Genomic DNA, 17,372 nt, shown 5'->3' with positions numbered 1-17,372 from the left:
TTGTATTACCAGATGTGTTGATGAAGGACACCCACTCAATCCTGCCACTGGGTGCCTGGCGGTACCACAGCACATGGTAACTTCTGAAGTTGAAGCCGGATCCCTGGCAGGAGAGGTGCACGGTGTCCCCAGCTGCTTGCAGACCTCCACCAGACTCCACCAACCTCCACTGTGCCCACACGCCTGCAGGAGAGCACATGGAGTGGGGCAGTTTGTGCTCATGGACAGAAGAGGATGCTAACCAGAAGTCCCAGCAACCCCATCCCGGCAAAGCCTGAGCTGCCAACCCTCCTGTTCCCAAGAAAGACCCTGACTTGGTGAAGGCAATATGGCTTGGGAGCAGGTTTATGTTAAAGTTTGGCTGGATTTCCTGTTGCTGTGCGAACCACACAGAAATAGTGGGCTGAGTCCTGGCAGTGCAGGCCATGCAAAAGCAGAAATGCCACAGACCAGGAATTATTGAGGGAGGCCGTGGCTCTACCTTTTACCCCTGGCAGGTAATGAATGGCTGAAGAATCATAGCTGATGTGAGACAGGCACTCAGACTGCCACTAGGTGCCTGACGGTACCACCAAAAATAATAGTTGATCAAAGTCAAGGCATATCCCTGGCAGGAGAGGAGTACAGAGTCCCCCAGTGCTCGAAGACCTCCGCCAGACTCCACAACCCTTGGCTGTGCCCGCACCCCTGTGGAAAGAGAGCGCATGGAGCCAGACAGTACAATGTTTCCCAGCCGCATGGTTGCTCTCAGCACAGCCTGAGTAGCCAACCACCTTGCTCCCAACAAAGCCCCTGGCCAGGGACACTGCCCCGACTGCCCTCCTCGGGGCTCAGCCGGGGCTGCTCCCAAAGCGTCCCCGACCCCGACAGCCTCCCTCTCCCGCACACACCGGACCCGGCCCCGGCCCCGCTGCCCTCCCCGCCCGCCGCTCACCGGCCGGCCCCAAGGCCAAGGCCAAGGCCAGCAGCCGCGGCCCCAGCCCGGCCGCCATCGGGCCCTGCCGCGCCCGGCGGGAGGCGGACACGAGCAGAGCGGGGCCGCGCTCGGGCCGCTCCTGCCCGCACCACAAGTCGGGCCCTCGCCGGGGCAGCGCCCACCGCTCCGCCCGCCCAGGCCCGGCCCAGCCCGCCCCCCGCGGGGCCGCGGCCCCTTCGGCGGAGGAGGAGGCGGCCGCGGGGCGGGGCGCGGGGCAGCCCTGTGAGGGAGTGACTGATACAGCTGCTGAGCATCAGGTGCTCGGCCGCTCGCTGCCTGCTGTGCCCACGAGAGCCGGCAGTGACAGCCTCACCTCTGCCATGCTGCAGCTGCAAACACCCGTGCTCAGGAGCTCTTGCTCCCGTTGCAGCCTGAGCACTGACCTTACTGTCAGGGAAGGGGAAAGAGGGAGACAGCCAGGGCATGAAGCGGAGCAAAGCGTTTGTGGCCGATGGGTGGACCTCCAATGGAGGGCTGTCGAGCGGGAACTACCGTGGAGGGAGAGAAGAGCCAGCAGCCCTGGGAGGGAGGGAGTGACTGACACAGGTGCTGAGCAAAGGGCATGGGGTGATGTGACAGGGAGGCTTCACAACATCAGCAAACGGGGGCTTAAGCAGACCCACTTTCAGCACTTGCATGTAGCCCAGAAGTGCCCACAAGGCAGCATCAAGGAGAAATCCCGCAAGCCCTTTCCAGGCAGAGGGCATGCTGGCGTGCCTCTCCAAGTGTCATAGGAGAAGGTAGGGCTTAGGATGGAAAGGCTCTTCAAGAGGGAACTCCCTTTGCGGTGTCCTCAAAGCACAGACTTCGTGGGGACGTCACGGCTTAAGTCATGAAACTGTGCAGCTTGATCAATGCTGCACCATGACAGGACAGGACGCCTGCTCGTTTCACCCCGAGCTCCAATACATCTTACTGAACCAGCAGGGACACCGCAGACACCCACAAACAGAGATAAAGGGGAGCAGAAGAATGCAAGTATTGTACAAACTCAAAGATGACGATGTGTGCTAGCAACTAATTGGAAAATAAGATGAATACAAGCTCTATATGATTTCAATCAGATTGAAAGGGATGAGCATGGGAAGTAGGAGAAGGCAGAAAAGGAGCCGCATGCTCTCAGTGCAGACTTAGACTCACCGTCAGCTGGCCTGTGGACCAACAACCCACTCATCAGATGGGATCCCCGTGAGGCTAACTGGCAGGAAAGTCACAATTCAACCTGGTGCATCTTGAGCATTTTGAGCATGTTCCAGTGGATATTCATACTGAAGGGGTGACTCATGCACGTGTTATTTAGATTAAGGCCCTAAAGAATCAGTAAATTGTAAATATATCTCTCGAAGCAGTACAGATGTAAAAAAAAAACACTCTCTCTTTTTTTTTTTTTCTTTCGTTCTTGCTTTATTTCCTGCTTTCTATTCACCTGTTATATGTTTATTTCCTCCCTTTCTGTAGTGGTTTAACCCAGCTGGCAGGCAAGCACCACCAGCCGTTTAATCACACTCCCCCCTCCCTCTCTGGGATGGGCGAGACAATCAAAAAAGAATTAAAATGAAAGCTTGTGGCTTGAGATAGACACAGTTTATTGGAATAGAAAAGGAAAGATAATAATAATAATGATAGTACTAATACTAATAGTATGTACAAAATAAGTGATGCACAGTGCAATTGCTCACCACACGCTGACCGATGCCCAGCCAATCCCTGCGCAGCCGGTGCCCCCATCCCCGCCAGCCACCCCATATTAATTGTTCAGCAGGATGTCCTATGGTATGGAATTCTCCTTTGGCCAGTCTGGGTCAGCTGTCCAGGTTCTGTCCCCTCCCAGCTCTTGCTGCACCCCAAGCCTGCCCACTGGCAGGAGAGTGTGAGAAGATGAAAAGTCCTTGGCTTAGTGTAAGCACTGCTCTGCAACAATTAAAACATAAGTGTGTTATCAACATTATTCTCACCTGAGTCCAAAACACAGCACCCTACCAGACACGTGGAGGAAAATTAACTTTATCCTAGTCAAAACCAGGATACTGGCTCACTTGTAATGAGGGATTTCTTGCGTAGTCCCACAATCTGAAAGAATCAATTCTCTGCCCTCTTCAGCAGCTCAATACAGTTCTGCTGCTCCTCCCTGCTCTCTGTCACAGTGACACACTTAGAGAAGGCAAGGGGCCCTGGGAGTAGGTTTGTGTTAAAGCTCAGCTGGATTTCCTGTCCCTGTGCAAACCGCACAGAAGTAGTGGGCAGAGTCCTGGGGTACCAGGGCACGCAGGGACAGAGAAGCCTTGGACTGGGAATTGTCCCGGGAAGCTGTGGCTCGGCCCTCCACCGCTTTGCCATATTTTATTGTGCTACCATAATAGTGGATGTAGGACACCCACTCGAGACTGCCACCGGGTGCCTGACGGTACCACCATACACCAAATGAACTGAAGGTGAATCCGGATCCCTGGCAGGAGAGCTTCACAGAGTTCCCTGGTGCTTGCAGACCTCCACCAGACTCCACCAGCCTCCGCTCTGCCCACACACCTGCAGGAGAGCACATGGAGTGGGGCAGGGTGTGCTCACAGAAAGAAAAAGATGCTAACCAGAAGGCCCAGCAACCCCAGCCCAGCCCAGCCTCAGCCGCCAACCCCCTTACTCGCAAGAAAGCCCCTGGCCAGGGGCACTGCCCCGACTGCCCTCCTCGGGGCTCAGCCGGGGCTGCTCCCAAAGCGTCCCCGACCCCGACAGCCTCCCTCTCCCGTACACGCCGGACCCGGACCCGGCCCCGCTGCCCTCCCCGCCCGCCGCTCACCGGCCGGCCCCAAGGCCAAGGCCAAGGCCAGCAGCCGCGGCCCCAGCCCGGCCGCCATCGGGCCCTGCCGCGCCCGGCGGGAGGCGGACACGAGCAGAGCGGGGCCGCGCTCGGGCCGCTCCTGCCCGCACCACAAGTCGGGCCCTCGCCGGGGCAGCGCCCACCGCTCCGCCCGCCCAGGCCCGGCCCAGCCCGCCCCCCGCGGGGCCGCGGCCCCTTCGGCGGAGGAGGAGGCGGCCGCGGGGCGGGGCGCGGGGCAGCTCGGGGGCAGCCGAGGAGCGCGGCGCCCCGGCAGCCGGAGGGAGGGAGGCTCCTGGCCCTGGCCTCACCGTCAGCTGGCCGCTGGACCAACAACCCACACATCAGAAGGGATGCCCCTGAGGCTAACTAGCAGAAAAGGCACAATTCAACCTGGTGCGTCTCAAACATTTTGAGCACGTTCTGGGAGAAATTGATATTGGAGGCTTGACTCATGCACCTGTCTTATTTGGATTAAGGCCTTAAAATATCAATAAATTGTAAATATCTCTCTGGAACCTGTACGGAACTAAAAAACAAAAAACACAAAAACAACAAACAAATAAACCCATTTCTTTCTTTCTTTCTTTCTTTCTTTCTTTTCCTTCCTTCCTTCCTTCCTTCCTTCTTTCCTTCCTTCCTTCCTTCCTTCCTTCTTTCTTTCCTTATTTCATTCCTTCTTTCCTTCTTCCTTCCTTCCTTCCTTGTAAGGACTGTTCTGCAACAAGTAAAACATCAGTGTGTCATCAAGATTGATTTCACCCTAAGTCCAAAACACAGCACCCTACCAGACACTTGGAGGAAAATTAACTCTATCCTAGCCAAAACCAGGATACTGGCTCACTTGTAATGAGGGATTTCTTGAGTAGTCCCACAATCTGAAAGAATCCCTGCACACCCCTCTACTGGTGCATCATGCAGCACAGGCCACAGCTGCAGTCTCTCCCAGCCCATGTCCAGGCTGGCCCCTTTGCTGGGGTGTGGGATTGAGCATGGAGAAGGTGACAAGCCCTAGCAGGAGGTGCGTGTCAGGGAACACCTCAGCTTTCTGTCCCCATAGGGGCAGCACAGAAGTAGCAAGTGGAGTCCCGGAGATGCAGGACATGCAGGACGACATATTTCAACACCTAGAAACTGTCCCAGAAGGTGGTGGCACACCCACACATGGCAGCCTTCCATAAGGTGTAGGAATAGGAATTTGTGTTCTTGAGAGACCCAGAGGAATGTGGACCTGTGTGCATGCTGCTATCATGAGATGCTATAGTCACTGACAATCAGCCTGCATCCCCAGATGGTGACATGCATGGAAATCACAGAACTGTAGAATCATTAAGGCTGGAAAAGACCCATAAGATCACCAAGTCCAACCATCAACCTTACCTAACAAATCCTATCATGGATAGGATAAAAAATAACATACCACTTAGTGTCCATCCCGCCTCCTGCAGGACTGCGGCCTCTGGTGGAGGAGGAGGTGGGCACGGGGCAGAGAGCAGGGTGGGGAGGAGTGTGTCACCCCAGCAGCCAGAGGCTTCTGCCCATGGCCTCCTCGCACTGCCCCAGTCTCACACAGCGCGGCAAAGACGTTCCTGCTGGGGGGATGGCAGACCTCATGAGGAGGGCTTTAAACTAGAAGGAAGGGGGGGAAGGAGAGAGGAACCAGAAGCCCTCTGAGGAAGTGACTGATGCAGCTGCTGAGCAAAGAGCATGGCACGGTGTGACAGGGAGGCTTCACAAAATCATCAAAATGGGGCTTAAGCAGGACAATCACTTCCCTAGGCCTCATGGCCACACTGTTTCTGATGCAGGTCAGGATGCCATTGGCCTTCTTGGCCACAGGGGCACACTGCTGGCTCATGTTCAGCTGGCTGTCAAACAAAACCCTCAGGTCCTTTTCTGCCAGGACACTTTCCATCCACTCTTCCCCAAGCCTGAATGGGATTGTTAAGTCCATCAATCCCACGGAATGGGGTTGTTAGGACCCAAGAGCAGCACTCGGCACTTCCTTTCATGAGGAAGCCTGTGCATCTCTTCTTGCTGCACTCCAGCTGACCTGGCCATTTGCCCCTGACACTGCTGTTGATCGCATGGGCCCCTACAGGCAATGTGGCAAAGGGCTGAGCTGAAGGCAATTCTCTGCCCTCTTCAGCAGATCAATACAGTTCTGCTGCTCCTCCCTGTTCTGTGTCACAGTGACACACTTAGAGAAGGCGAGGGGCCCTGGGAGCAGGTTTGTGTTAAAGCTCAGCTGGATTTCCTGTCCCTGTGCGAACAGCACAGAAGTAGTGGGCAGAGTCCTGGGGTACCAAGGCATGCAGGGACAGAGAAGACTTGGACTGGGAATTGTCACGGGAAGCTTCGGCTCGGCCCTCAACCGCTTTGCCATAGTATTTACTATTACTAATTCTGTAAATGGAGGACAACCACTCGAGACTTCCACCGCGTGCCTGACGGTACCACAAGACATCATAATCTCCAAAGTTGAATCCGGATCCCTGGCAGGAGAGGTGCACAGATTCCCCTGGTACACGAACACCTCCACCAGACACCCCCAGCTTCCATTGAGCACTCACACCTGCAGAAGGAGAGCAAAGTGAGTGGGGCAATGTGTACCCACGGATGGAAGATGCTCTCCAGAAGCCCCAGCGACTCCAGCACAGCACAGCCAGAAACGCCAACCCCCTTGCACCCCACAAAGCCCCTGGCCAGGGGAACTGCCCCGACTGCCCTCCTCGGGGCTCAGCCGGGGCTGCTCCCAAAGCGTCCCCGACCCCGACAGCCTCCCTCTCCCGCACACACCGGACCCGGCCCCGGCCACGCTGCCCTCCCCGCCCGCCGCTCACCGGCCGGCCCCAAGGCCAAGGCCAAGGCCAGCAGCCGCGGCCCCAGCCCGGCCGCCATCGGGCCCTGCCGCGCCCGGCGGGAGGCGGACACGAGCAGAGCGGGGCCGCGCTCGGGCCGCTCCTGCCCGCACCACAAGTCGGGCCCTCGCCGGGGCAGCGCCCACCGCTCCGCCCGCCCAGGCCCGGCCCAGCCCGCCCCCCGCGGGGCCGCGGCCCCTTCGGCGGAGGAGGAGGCGGCCGCGGGGCGGGGCGCGGGGCAGCTCGGCGGCAGCGGAGGAGCGCGGCGCCCCGGCAGCCGGAGGGAGGGAGGCTCCTGGCCCTGGCCTCCCGCCGCTGCCCCGGCCTTGAGCCCCGCGCAGCCCGGCAGAGGGGTCCCGGCCCTCGGCCCAGCCATGCTGTCGCTACGCAGCATCGCCTCCCAGGTGCCTCCCCGTGCCCCGGGGTCGTGTAAGGTCGCCATGGTGCCAGTGATGCCATGATGCCCCAGATGCTAATTGCCAGGGAAGAAGATGTGATTTGAACCAGTGCACATTCCAGGGGGAAAACAGTACTTGAGGGATGTCTCACAATATGTGGATGAGAGTGTTAATTCACACACCTGTTATCTGGAAGACGACCTTAAAGAGTCAGACGACTGTAAATACCTGTCTAGCAGCAGTAGAGAAAAAAAAACAACTTTTTCCTTTCCTTCCCTTTCCTTCCCTTTCCTTCCCTTTCCTTCCCTTTCCCTTTCCCTTTCCTTCCCTTTCCCTTTCCCTTTCCCTTTCCCTTTCCCTTTCCTTTCCTTTCCTTTCCTTTCCTTTCCTTTCCTTTCCTTTCCTTTCCTTTCCTTTCCTTTCCTTTCCTTTCCTTTCCTTTCCTTTCCTTTCCTTTCCTTTCCTTTCCTTTCCTTTCCTTTCCTTTCCTTTCCTTTCCTTTCCTTTCCTTTCCTTTCCTTTCCTTTCCTTTCCTTTCCTTTCCCCATCAGGTGGATCCCATCTGGCCCCATGGACTTGTGACAGTCCAGGTAGAGCAGCAGGTCTCTAATTTTTTCCACCTGAACTGTACGGGGGGTTCTTTTGCTCCCTGTCACACACTTCCAGATCGGAAGGCTGAGTACCCTGAGGATAAGTGGTCCAGCTAGTAAAGACAGATGTCAAGAAGGCATTAAGAACCTCAGCCTTTTCCTTATCCTCAGTAGTCATGTTCCCCCTGCGTCCAGTAAAAAATGGAGATTCTTCTTGGCCCTCCTCTTGCTGTTAATATATTTATAAAAACATTTTTGTTATACTTAACCATAGTTGCCAGGTTGAGCTCGTACTGGGCTTTGGCCTTCCTGATTTTTTCTCTGCATATGCTGCCAACTTCCTTGTACTCTCCCTGAGTTGCCTGCCCCTTCTTCCGCCAGACATAAAGTCTTTTTTCTCCCAGACACTCAGCAAAAGTTCCCTGTTCAGCCACACCGGTCTTCTTCCCCACTTGCTCATCTGTCATGCCTTTCTCTGAGGCATGGCAGGGCGTTGCTCCACCAGTCCAACTCCTGCTCGCACTCCCTGATAGTCCTTAATCTCCCCACCTCCTCCTTGAGCTCTGCCACCAGGCTGATCAGATCCTCCACCTCCTCGTACCTCACGCAGCCAGTATCTCTGTCACCGTCCATTGGCAGCATCAGGCTCAGGCCCTCCCTGCAGCCGGAGACCTGAAGAGCCGCATCTTTGGGCAGGCACTCGGTCTGGGTTGCCACAGTCTTTTTGATGAGTGCTTTGGCAAGCGCTTGCCGCCTAGTGGTGACCATGGCTGGGTTTGCTGTCTGGGAGGTAGCTGGTAGGTGAGCCGGTCGCCTGAGTGAGGAGGGATACTTCGCCCTCCTTGCTCGCCCTGCCTGCTCGACCTGCTGCGCAAACTGATGCACCATGCCCTGTTTGCCCGCCCTGGTTGCCTGGCTGATGGTTTCTCGTGCTCCCTAGGGGCTGCCTTTCTACCACAGGGGGTGCCTCTGGCTCCGATGAAGCCTCGTCAGCCACCCTCACAAGGGCTGACGGGTCCCGCTGGCTCCCTTGGCTGCCCTGAGTGGCCTCCATGCAGAAAAACGCCTGCCCACCACGATCCCCGGCTCTGCTGCAGATCACGACTGCCTCGGAACCGATCACCTGGCGAGGCACATGATAAATCATCTCTAACTCAATCATCCACATTGACTTCCTGGGAAACTAGTGGTTCCTCTACAGCAAACAAATTCAGCAGTTCACCTCTTCTGCACAAGAAAATAGCCCCATTTAGGACCACAGGGAAAAGCTGTCCAGTGTTTAACCATGGAATCACAGAATCATAGAGACCAACACCTCCTTGCTGCAACCTTCTCTCAGATAGCTGCAGAGAATGATCAGGTCTCCCCTCAGCTTCCTTTTCTCTACACTAAAAAAAAAAACAGTTCCCTCAGCTGCTGATGATAACACTTGCTTTCTAGTCCCTTCACCAGCTTTCTTGCTCTTTGCACATACTCAAGCAACTCAATATCCTTCTGTGGTGGTTTTACTTGGGTGGGCAGCTGAGTTCCACCATGGCCGCTCTCTCCCTCCCCCTCCTCAAAGAAAAAGGGGGAGAACAAACAACACAAAGGGCTCAAGGTCTGAGATAAGGATGATTTAATTAAAGGGAAAAGGAGGTGGGAGAAAAAAAAAAAGGCCGCACGGATTCACAGAGAGAGAAAAGCAGTTACTCTACTTAGAATCAACGAGAGACGATCAGCCACATCCTGGGATGCAGGGCCTCAATACACATAGTGGTTGTTTTGGAGAACACGCTTCCACAATGAGAGCCCCCGCCTCTCCTTCCCCTTTCCCACATTTATTGCACAGAGTGACATCATATGGCATGGAATAGCCCTTTGGTTCGTTTAGGTCAGCTGCCCCAGTGATGTCCCCTCCCCATCACTTCCACACCCCCAGCCTGCTGGCTCTTGGGGGTTTGGAGGGAGTCCTGATGCTGTGCCAGTATTGGGCAGCAACAGATGAAACGATGCTGTGACACCAGTGCTCTTCTAGCTACACGTGCAGAGCACAGCACTGTATGGGCTGCTGCAGGGAAAGTTAGCATCCCAGCCAGACCCAGCACACCTCCTTGTAGTGAGGGGACCAAAATGAACACAATATCCGAGATGTGTTGTCACCAGAGCCACATCCCAAAGGACCATTACTTCCCCACTCCTGATGGCCTCACTGTTTCGGATGCCATTGGCCTTCATGGCCACAGGGGCACACTGCTGGCTCATGTTCAGCTGGCTGTCAAACAAAATCCTCAGGTCCTTTTCAGCCAGGACACTTTCCATCCACTCTTCCACAAGTCTGAATGGGGTTGTTGTGTCCATCAGTCCCAAAGGATGGGGTTGTTAGGACCCAAGAGCAGCACTCGGCACTTCCTTTCATGAGGAAGCCTGTGCATCTCTTGTTGCTGCACTCCAGCTGACCTGGCCATTTGCCCCTGACACTGCTGTTGATCCCATGGGCCCCTACAGGCAATGTGGCAAAGGGCTGAGCTGAAGGCAATTCTCTGCCCTCTTCAGCAGATCAATACAGTTCTGCTGCTCCTCGCTGTTCTCTGTCACAGTGACACACTTAGAGAAGGCGAGGGGCCCTGGGAGTAGGTTTGTGTTAAAGCTCAACTGGATTTCCTGTCCCTGTGTGAACAGCACAGAAGTAGTGGGCAGAGTCCTGAGGTACCAGGGCACGCAGGGACAGATAAGCCTTGGACTGGGAATTGTCCCGGGAAGCTGTGGCTCAGCCCTCCACCGCTTTGCCATATTTTATTGTGCTACCATCATAGTTAATGATGGACACCCACTCGAGACTGCCACCGGGTGCCTGACGGTACCACAAGACATAATAATCTTCGAAGCTGAGTCCGGATCCCTGGCAGGAGAGATGCACGGACTCTCCAGGTGCTCGCAGACCTCCGCCAGACTCCACCAGACTCAATTCGGCACACACACCTGCAGAAGGAGAGCACGGGGAGTGGGGCAGGGTGTGCCCACGGACGGAGGAGGATGCTCTCTAGAAGCTCCAGCGACTCCAGCACAGCCCAGCCTCAGCCGCCAACCCCCTTACTCGCAAGAAAGCCCCTAGCCAGGGGCACTGCCCCGACTGCCCTCCTCGGGGCTCAGCCGGGGCTGCTCCCAAAGCGTCCCCGACCCCGACAGCCTCCCTCTCCCGCACACCCCGGACCCGGCCCCGGCCCCGCTGCCCTCCCCGCCCACCGCTCACCGGCCGGCCCCAAGGCCAAGGCCAAGGCCAGCAGCCGCGGCCCCAGCCCGGCCGCCATCGGGCCCTGCCGCGCCCGGCGGGAGGCGGACACGAGCAGAGCGGGGCCGCGCTCGGGCCGCTCCTGCCCGCACCACAAGTCGGGCCCTCGCCGGGGCAGCGCCCACCGCTCCGCCCGCCCAGGCCCGGCCCAGCCCGCCCCCCGCGGGGCCGCGGCCCCTTCGGCGGAGGAGGAGGCGGCCGCGGGGCGGGGCGCGGGGCAGCTCGGCGGCAGCGGAGGAGCGCGGCGCCCCGGCAGCCGGAGGGAGGGAGGCTCCTGGCCCTGGCCTCCCGCCGCTGCCCCGGCCTTGAGCCCCGCGCAGCCCGGCAGGAGGGACCCGGCAGTGCCGCGCCGGGGCCACACCGAAAAGGTGCTCGGCCGCTCGCTGCCTGCTGTGCCCACGAGAGCCGGCAGTGACAGCCTCACCTCTGACATCCTGCAGCTGCAAACACCCGTGCTCAGGAGCTCTTGCTCCCGTTGCAGCCTGAGCACTGACCTTACTTTCAGAGAGGGAGAAAGAGGGAGACAACCTCACAAAGGTTGGACACAGAGGGGACAAAGCTAAGCACAAGCTCATCATGAGCACCAGATTCCCATTTAATTGGCTTGAAAGGACTGAGCAGGGGGCATAAGAAAAGGTACAAAAGAAGGAGCCATGTGCTCTTGGTGTGGACTCAGACTCACCATCAACTGCCTGTGGACTGACAACCCACCCATCAGCAGGGGTGCCCCAGATGCTAATTGCCAGGAAAGAAGATGGTATTTGAACCAGTGCCGATCCAGTGGAGCCTCAAAAGGGCAGATTACAGGGAGACAATCACCTCCCTCGACCTGATGGCCACTCCTCTTTTAATGCAGCCCAGGATGCACTTGACCTTCTGGACTGCAAGCACGCATTGACACCTTATGCTGAGCTTTTCATCCAGCAGAACCTCCAAGTCCTTCTCGGCAGGGCTGCTCTCTGTGAGTTCTTCATCCAGTCTGTACTCACATCTGGGATTGCTCTGGCCCAGGTGCAGCACCTTGCACTCAGACTTGTTGAACCTCATTAGGTTTACGTGGGCCCACTTCTCAAGCTTGTCCAGGTCCCTTTGGGTGGCATCCCTTCTTTCTATTCTATCAACAACAGCATTTGCCTACAGGACAAGGTGTGTGGATTTTTCTTGAGGGCTGGCATGCACAGGCATATCTATTCTTCTTCAAAGCCTACTGCCAAAGTGAGTTTGCCTGTAATTTCCCCAGAGCTTAGCCTATTGCTCTGGACAGGTTCACTGCAGCTGCTTGCTGCCTCCTGGGTACTTGCAGTGCAATTAGCATGAGCCATAGCCTGAGGCTAGGGTGGCAGAGAAGATTTTTGAGCAACAAGGGAGTCTCCCAACCCCTCCTGTACTATCTTCTATGGAATATCTCCTAGAGAAAGACCTTGGGCACACTGCAGGAGATTCAGCAATCCCATTGTCTGCAGCGACTGTACAGGCCTAGGGCTGTAGTAGCCTCCTTGGCCCTTGTCTGGAGCAAGTACTGCCAACTGGGATGCTGCTGGTGACAGGCCGTGTAAAGATAAGAAGCGTTGGACCTGTAAGTGCATCGCAGGGTCTCCGTGTACTATGCTCAGCCCTGCAATGCAGACTTCATTGCTTGGATCTCACTGCCCTGAAACGCAACTGAAGTCACAGCACGGCTCTTCACACAACTGCTTTTCTTTTTCCAGCCCATGGAAATGGCCTAGGGATGGGTCACTGAGGGGAGTAACAATGGAAACTGGCAACATTTCTTCTAAAGCCCAAGTGAAGAGGGAGACCAAAGACAAGCAGAGAGGGGCTGCAGGCAGGTAAAGTAGGCAAGCTGGTTTGGTGACCAGAAATATGGAGAACATCCTCCCCAGACTACAATACTGCTTTGGGGACTTCAGAGAAAGGGGTGATTAAGAGAAAGGAACTCTTGCAGAAAGGACAGGGCCATCTGTGGTGTACAGTGATGCACCTTTGCTCCCTGGCAGAAGCGTACAGCTGACACAGCCAAAACCAGCCCTGCAGCTCACACAGTTTTCGCCATGCCCTGCAAAGGGGTTTTTGTTAAAGCCCTGCTGTATTCCGTGTCCCTGTGCGAACAGCACAAAAATAGTGGGCTGAGTCCCCCACATGCAGACGGTGGAGGGAAAGAGATGACTCGGCCCGTGAATTGTCCCGGGAGGCTATGGCTCGACCTTCTACTGCAGCCCAGTATCGCTTGGTAGTACCAGACCGGCTGCTAATGTAAGACACCCACTCGAGACTGCCACCGGGTGCCTGACGGTACCACTGTATAGCAAATGAACTGAAGGTGAATCCGGATCCCTGGCAGGAGAGCTTCACAGAGTTCCCCGGTGCTTGCAGACCTCCACCAGACTCCACCAGCCTCCACTGTGCCCACACACCTGCAGGAGAGCACATGGAGTGGGGCAGGGTGTGCTCACAGAAAGAAGAGGATGCAAACCAGAAGGCCCAGCAACCCCAGCCCAGCACAGCCTCAGCCGCCAACCCCCTTACTCGCAAGAAAGCCCCTGGCCAGGGGCACTGCCCCGACTGCCCTCCTCGGGGCTCAGCCGGGGCTGCTCCCAAAGCGTCCCCGACCCCGACAGCCTCCGTCTCCCGCACACACCGGACCCGGCCCCGGCCACGCTGCCCTCCCCGCCCGCCGCTCACCGGCCGGCCCCAAGGCCAAGGCCAAGGCCAGCAGCCGCGGCCCCAGCCCGGCCGCCATCGGGCCCTGCCGCGCCCGGCGGGAGGCGGACACGAGCAGAGCGGGGCCGCGCTCGGGCCGCTCCTGCCCGCACCACAAGTCGGGCCCTCGCCGGGGCAGCGCCCACCGCTCCGCCCGCCCAGGCCCGGCCCAGCCCGCCCCCCGCGGGGCCGCGGCCCCTCTTGCCCTATCGCTAGTTATCAGGGAGAAGAGGCCGTCCCACATCTCCCCACAACTTCCTTTCAGGTAGCGGGAGAGAGGTCTCCAGTAAGGAGACCTCAGCCTCATCTTCTCCAGACTAAAAGGAGAAGTCTCCTCCTGTCCACACAGGCAAGTCCACTGGTATGTCTCTAATAGTAGTATCTCCCCAGGCACTGCATCGCGGGATGTCTGTGGCCTGATGGATCCCGGACTTTTGGTCTAACTCCAGCAGAACTGATTGATCTTCACGGGTGGCCTGTTTCTGCATCACCTCTGTGCTAACTGCTCAGTCACATCACAGTATTGAAGACAGCTAGACGTTGTTCTTAGTTTTTGGAACCAGTGGTGGCTTGGGACTGTTTGTAATGTTAGTCCACTTTACAGGTTCTTTCACAAATCATAAGACATTGGTATTCTTCTAACTAAGGTCAGCACTGCCCTTCCTATAACCCTTCCTTTCCAGTGAGCCATGACTCAGACTTTACTGGGACAATTTACCAAGATTTTAGGGAACTCCACAATGTATTCTCTAACCTTTTTATACATAGCCTTCCTCCCAGGCTTGTATACAGAAGACAAGCACCACCCCTCCTGCACGCACACACAGTCACACAGACTAAAGCAGCATAACATTGCTGCTTTAAACTGGCAGATTACGTACTTGGGGAAAAAAAAAACAAAACAAAACAAAACAAAACAGTTGTACTCATTCTGGTTATTGCCTTTTCAAATTCTGGTTCTTCAAAGGATTACCTGTAGGACAGGTCAAAAGGACCTAACAACACCTTAGCACAGTGCTTCAGCTTGCAGGCTTTTCATACTTGGTTATATGCTAATTTAATAGAGTCATAGAATGGCTTGGGATGGAAGGGACCTCAAAGATCATTTAGTTCCAAACACCTGCCATAGGCAGGGGTGCCACCCAATAGATCAGGTTGATCAGGGCCTCATCCAACCTGGTCTTGAACACCTCCAGGGATGGGGCATCCACAACCTCTCTGGGCAACATGTTCCAGTGCCTCACCACCCTCTGACTGAAGAAAGTGGTGCCCCACCTGGGCCCTCCCAACCCCTCATCTAAATCTCCCCTCTTTTAGTTTAAAACCATTCCCCCTCATCCTGTCAACATCCAAACAAGCAAAGAGTTGCTCTCCATTCCTTCTACAAGTCCCCTTCAAATACTGAAAGGTTGCAATGATGGTACCCCAGAGCCTTCGCTTCTGTAAGCTGAACAGCCCCAGATCTAGCAGCCTTTTTTCATATGAGAGGTACTCCAGACCTTTGATCGTCTTTGTGACACTCCTCTGGACCCGCTCTAACAGATCAACATCCTTCTTGTGCTGGGGGCTCCAGACCTGGACACAGTACTCCAAGTGGGGTGTCACAAGGGCAGATTAGAGGGAGACAATCATCTCCCTCGACCTGATGGCCACTCCTCTTTTAATGCAGCCCAGGATGCAGTTGGCCTTAGTTGTTGACTTAGCAGAAAGGGGTGATTAAAAGAAAGGAACTCTTGCAGAAAGGATGGGGCCATCTGTGGTATACAGTGATGCACCTTTGCTCGCTGGGAGTAGTCTACAGCTGACACAGTCGAGACCAGCCCTGCAGCTCACACAGTTTTCGACATGCCCTGGAAAAGGGTTTTTGTTAAAGCTCTGCTGGATTTCCTGACCCTGTGCGAACAGCACAGAAATAGCGGGCTGAGTCCCCCACATGCAGTTGGTGGAGGGAGAGAGATGACTCGGCCCGTGAATTGTCCCGGGAGGCTGTGGCTCGACCTTCTACTGCAGCCCCATATTGCTTTGTAGTACCAGATGGCTGGCTGATGTAGGACACCCACTCGAGACTGCCACCGGGTGCCTGACGGTACCACAAGACAGAATAATCTTTGAAGCTGAATCCGGATCCCTGGCAGGAGAGATGCACGGACTCTCCAGGTGCTCGCAGACCTCCACCAGACTCCACCAGACTCAATTCAGCCCAAACACCTGCAGAAGGAGAGCACAGGGAGTGGGGATGCGTGTGCCCACGGAGGGAGGAGGATGCTGTCTAGAAAACCCAGCAACCCCAGCACAGCAAAGCCTGAAACGCCAACCCCCCTGCACCCCACAAAGCCCCTGGCCAGGGGAACTGCCCCGACTGCCCTCCTCGGGGCTCAGCCGGGGCTGCTCCCAAAGCGTCCCCAACCCCGACAGCCTCCCTCTCCCGCACACACCGGACCCGGACCCGGCCACGCTGCCCTCCCTGCCCGCCGCTCACCGGCCGGCCCCAAGGCCAAGGCCAAGGCCAGCAGCCGCGGCCCCAGCCCGGCCGCCATCGGGCCCTGCCGCGCCCGGCGGGAGGCGGACACGAGCAGAGCGGGGCCGCGCTCGGGCCGCTCCTGCCCGCACCACAAGTCGGGCCCTCGCCGGGGCAGCGCCCACCGCTCCGCCCGCCCAGGCCCGGCCCAGCCCGCCCCCCGCGGGGCCGCGGCCCCTTCGGCGGAGGAGGAGGCGGCCGCGGGGCGGGGCGCGGGGCAGCTCGGGGGCAGCGGAGGAGCGCGGCGCCCCGGCAGCCGGAGGGAGGGAGGCTCCTGGCCCTGGCCTCACCGTCAGCTGGCCGCTGGACCAACAACCCACACATCAGAAGGGATGCCCCTGAGGCTAACTAGCAGAAAAGGCACAATTCAACCTGGTGCGTCTCAAACATTTTGAGCACGTTCCGGGAGAAATTGATATCGGAGGCTTGACTCATGCACCTGTCTTATTTGGATTAAGGCCTTAAAATATCAATAAATTGTAAATATCTCTCTGGAACCTGTACGGAACTAAAAAACAAAAAACACAACAACAACAAACAAAAAAAAAACTTTCTTTTTCTTTCTTTCCTTCTTTCTTTCTTTCTTTCCTTCCTTCCTTCCTTCCTTCCTTGTAAGGACTGTTCTGCAACAACTACGACATCAGTGTGTCATCAAGATTGATTTCACCCTAAGTCCAAAACACAGCACCCTACCAGACACTTGGAGGAAAATTAACTCTATCCTAGCCAAAACCAGGATACTGGCTCACTTGTAATGAGGGATTTCTTGAGTAGTCCCACAATCTGAAAGAATCCCTGCACACCCCTCTACTGGTGCATCACTCAGCACAGGCCACAGCTGCAGTCTCTCCCAGCCCATGTCCAGGCTGGCCCCTTTGCTGGGGTGTGGGATTGAGCATGGAGAAGGTTCGTGTCAGGGAACACCTCAGCTTTCTGTCCCCATAGGGGCAGCACAGAAGTAGCCAGTGGAGTCCCGGAGATGCAGGACATGCAGGACGACATATTTCAACACCTAGAAACTGTCCCAGAAGGTGGTGGCACACCCACACATGGCAGCCTTCCATAAGGTGTAGGAATAGGAATTTGTGTTCTTGAGAGACCCAGAGGAATGTGGACCTGTGTGCATGCTGCTATCATGAGATGCTATAGTCACTGACAATCAGCCTGCATCCCCAGATGGTGACATGCATGGAAATCACAGAACTGTAGAATCATTAAGGCTGGAAAAGACCCATAAGATCATCAA

General features: G+C 56.4%; 1 protein-coding gene and 1 gene segment (V, D, J or C); one reads left to right on the top strand and one right to left on the bottom strand.

The window, feature by feature from the left end:
* The window catches only part of LOC118258863 (T cell receptor alpha chain MC.7.G5-like), a 237,563-nt gene that overhangs the window by 76,424 nt on the left and 143,767 nt on the right, over positions 1 to 17,372 (top strand). Inside the window, 1 exon segment of the mRNA XM_050715492.1 lies at positions 14,576 to 14,583. Coding sequence (XP_050571449.1) covers positions 14,576 to 14,583 — 8 coding nt within the window.
* LOC126913571 (immunoglobulin heavy variable 3-48-like) lies at positions 14,811 to 16,149 on the bottom strand. The segment is given in 2 exon segments: positions 14,811 to 15,816; positions 16,088 to 16,149. Coding segments are annotated over 2 exon segments (399 nt in total).

Source organism: Cygnus atratus, chromosome 25, assembly GCF_013377495.2.
Source record: "Cygnus atratus isolate AKBS03 ecotype Queensland, Australia chromosome 25, CAtr_DNAZoo_HiC_assembly, whole genome shotgun sequence".
Classification (NCBI taxonomy): Eukaryota; Metazoa; Chordata; class Aves; order Anseriformes; family Anatidae; genus Cygnus; species Cygnus atratus.
Note: the sequence above shows the minus strand (reverse complement) of the source record. Positions and strands in the feature narration are given on the sequence as shown.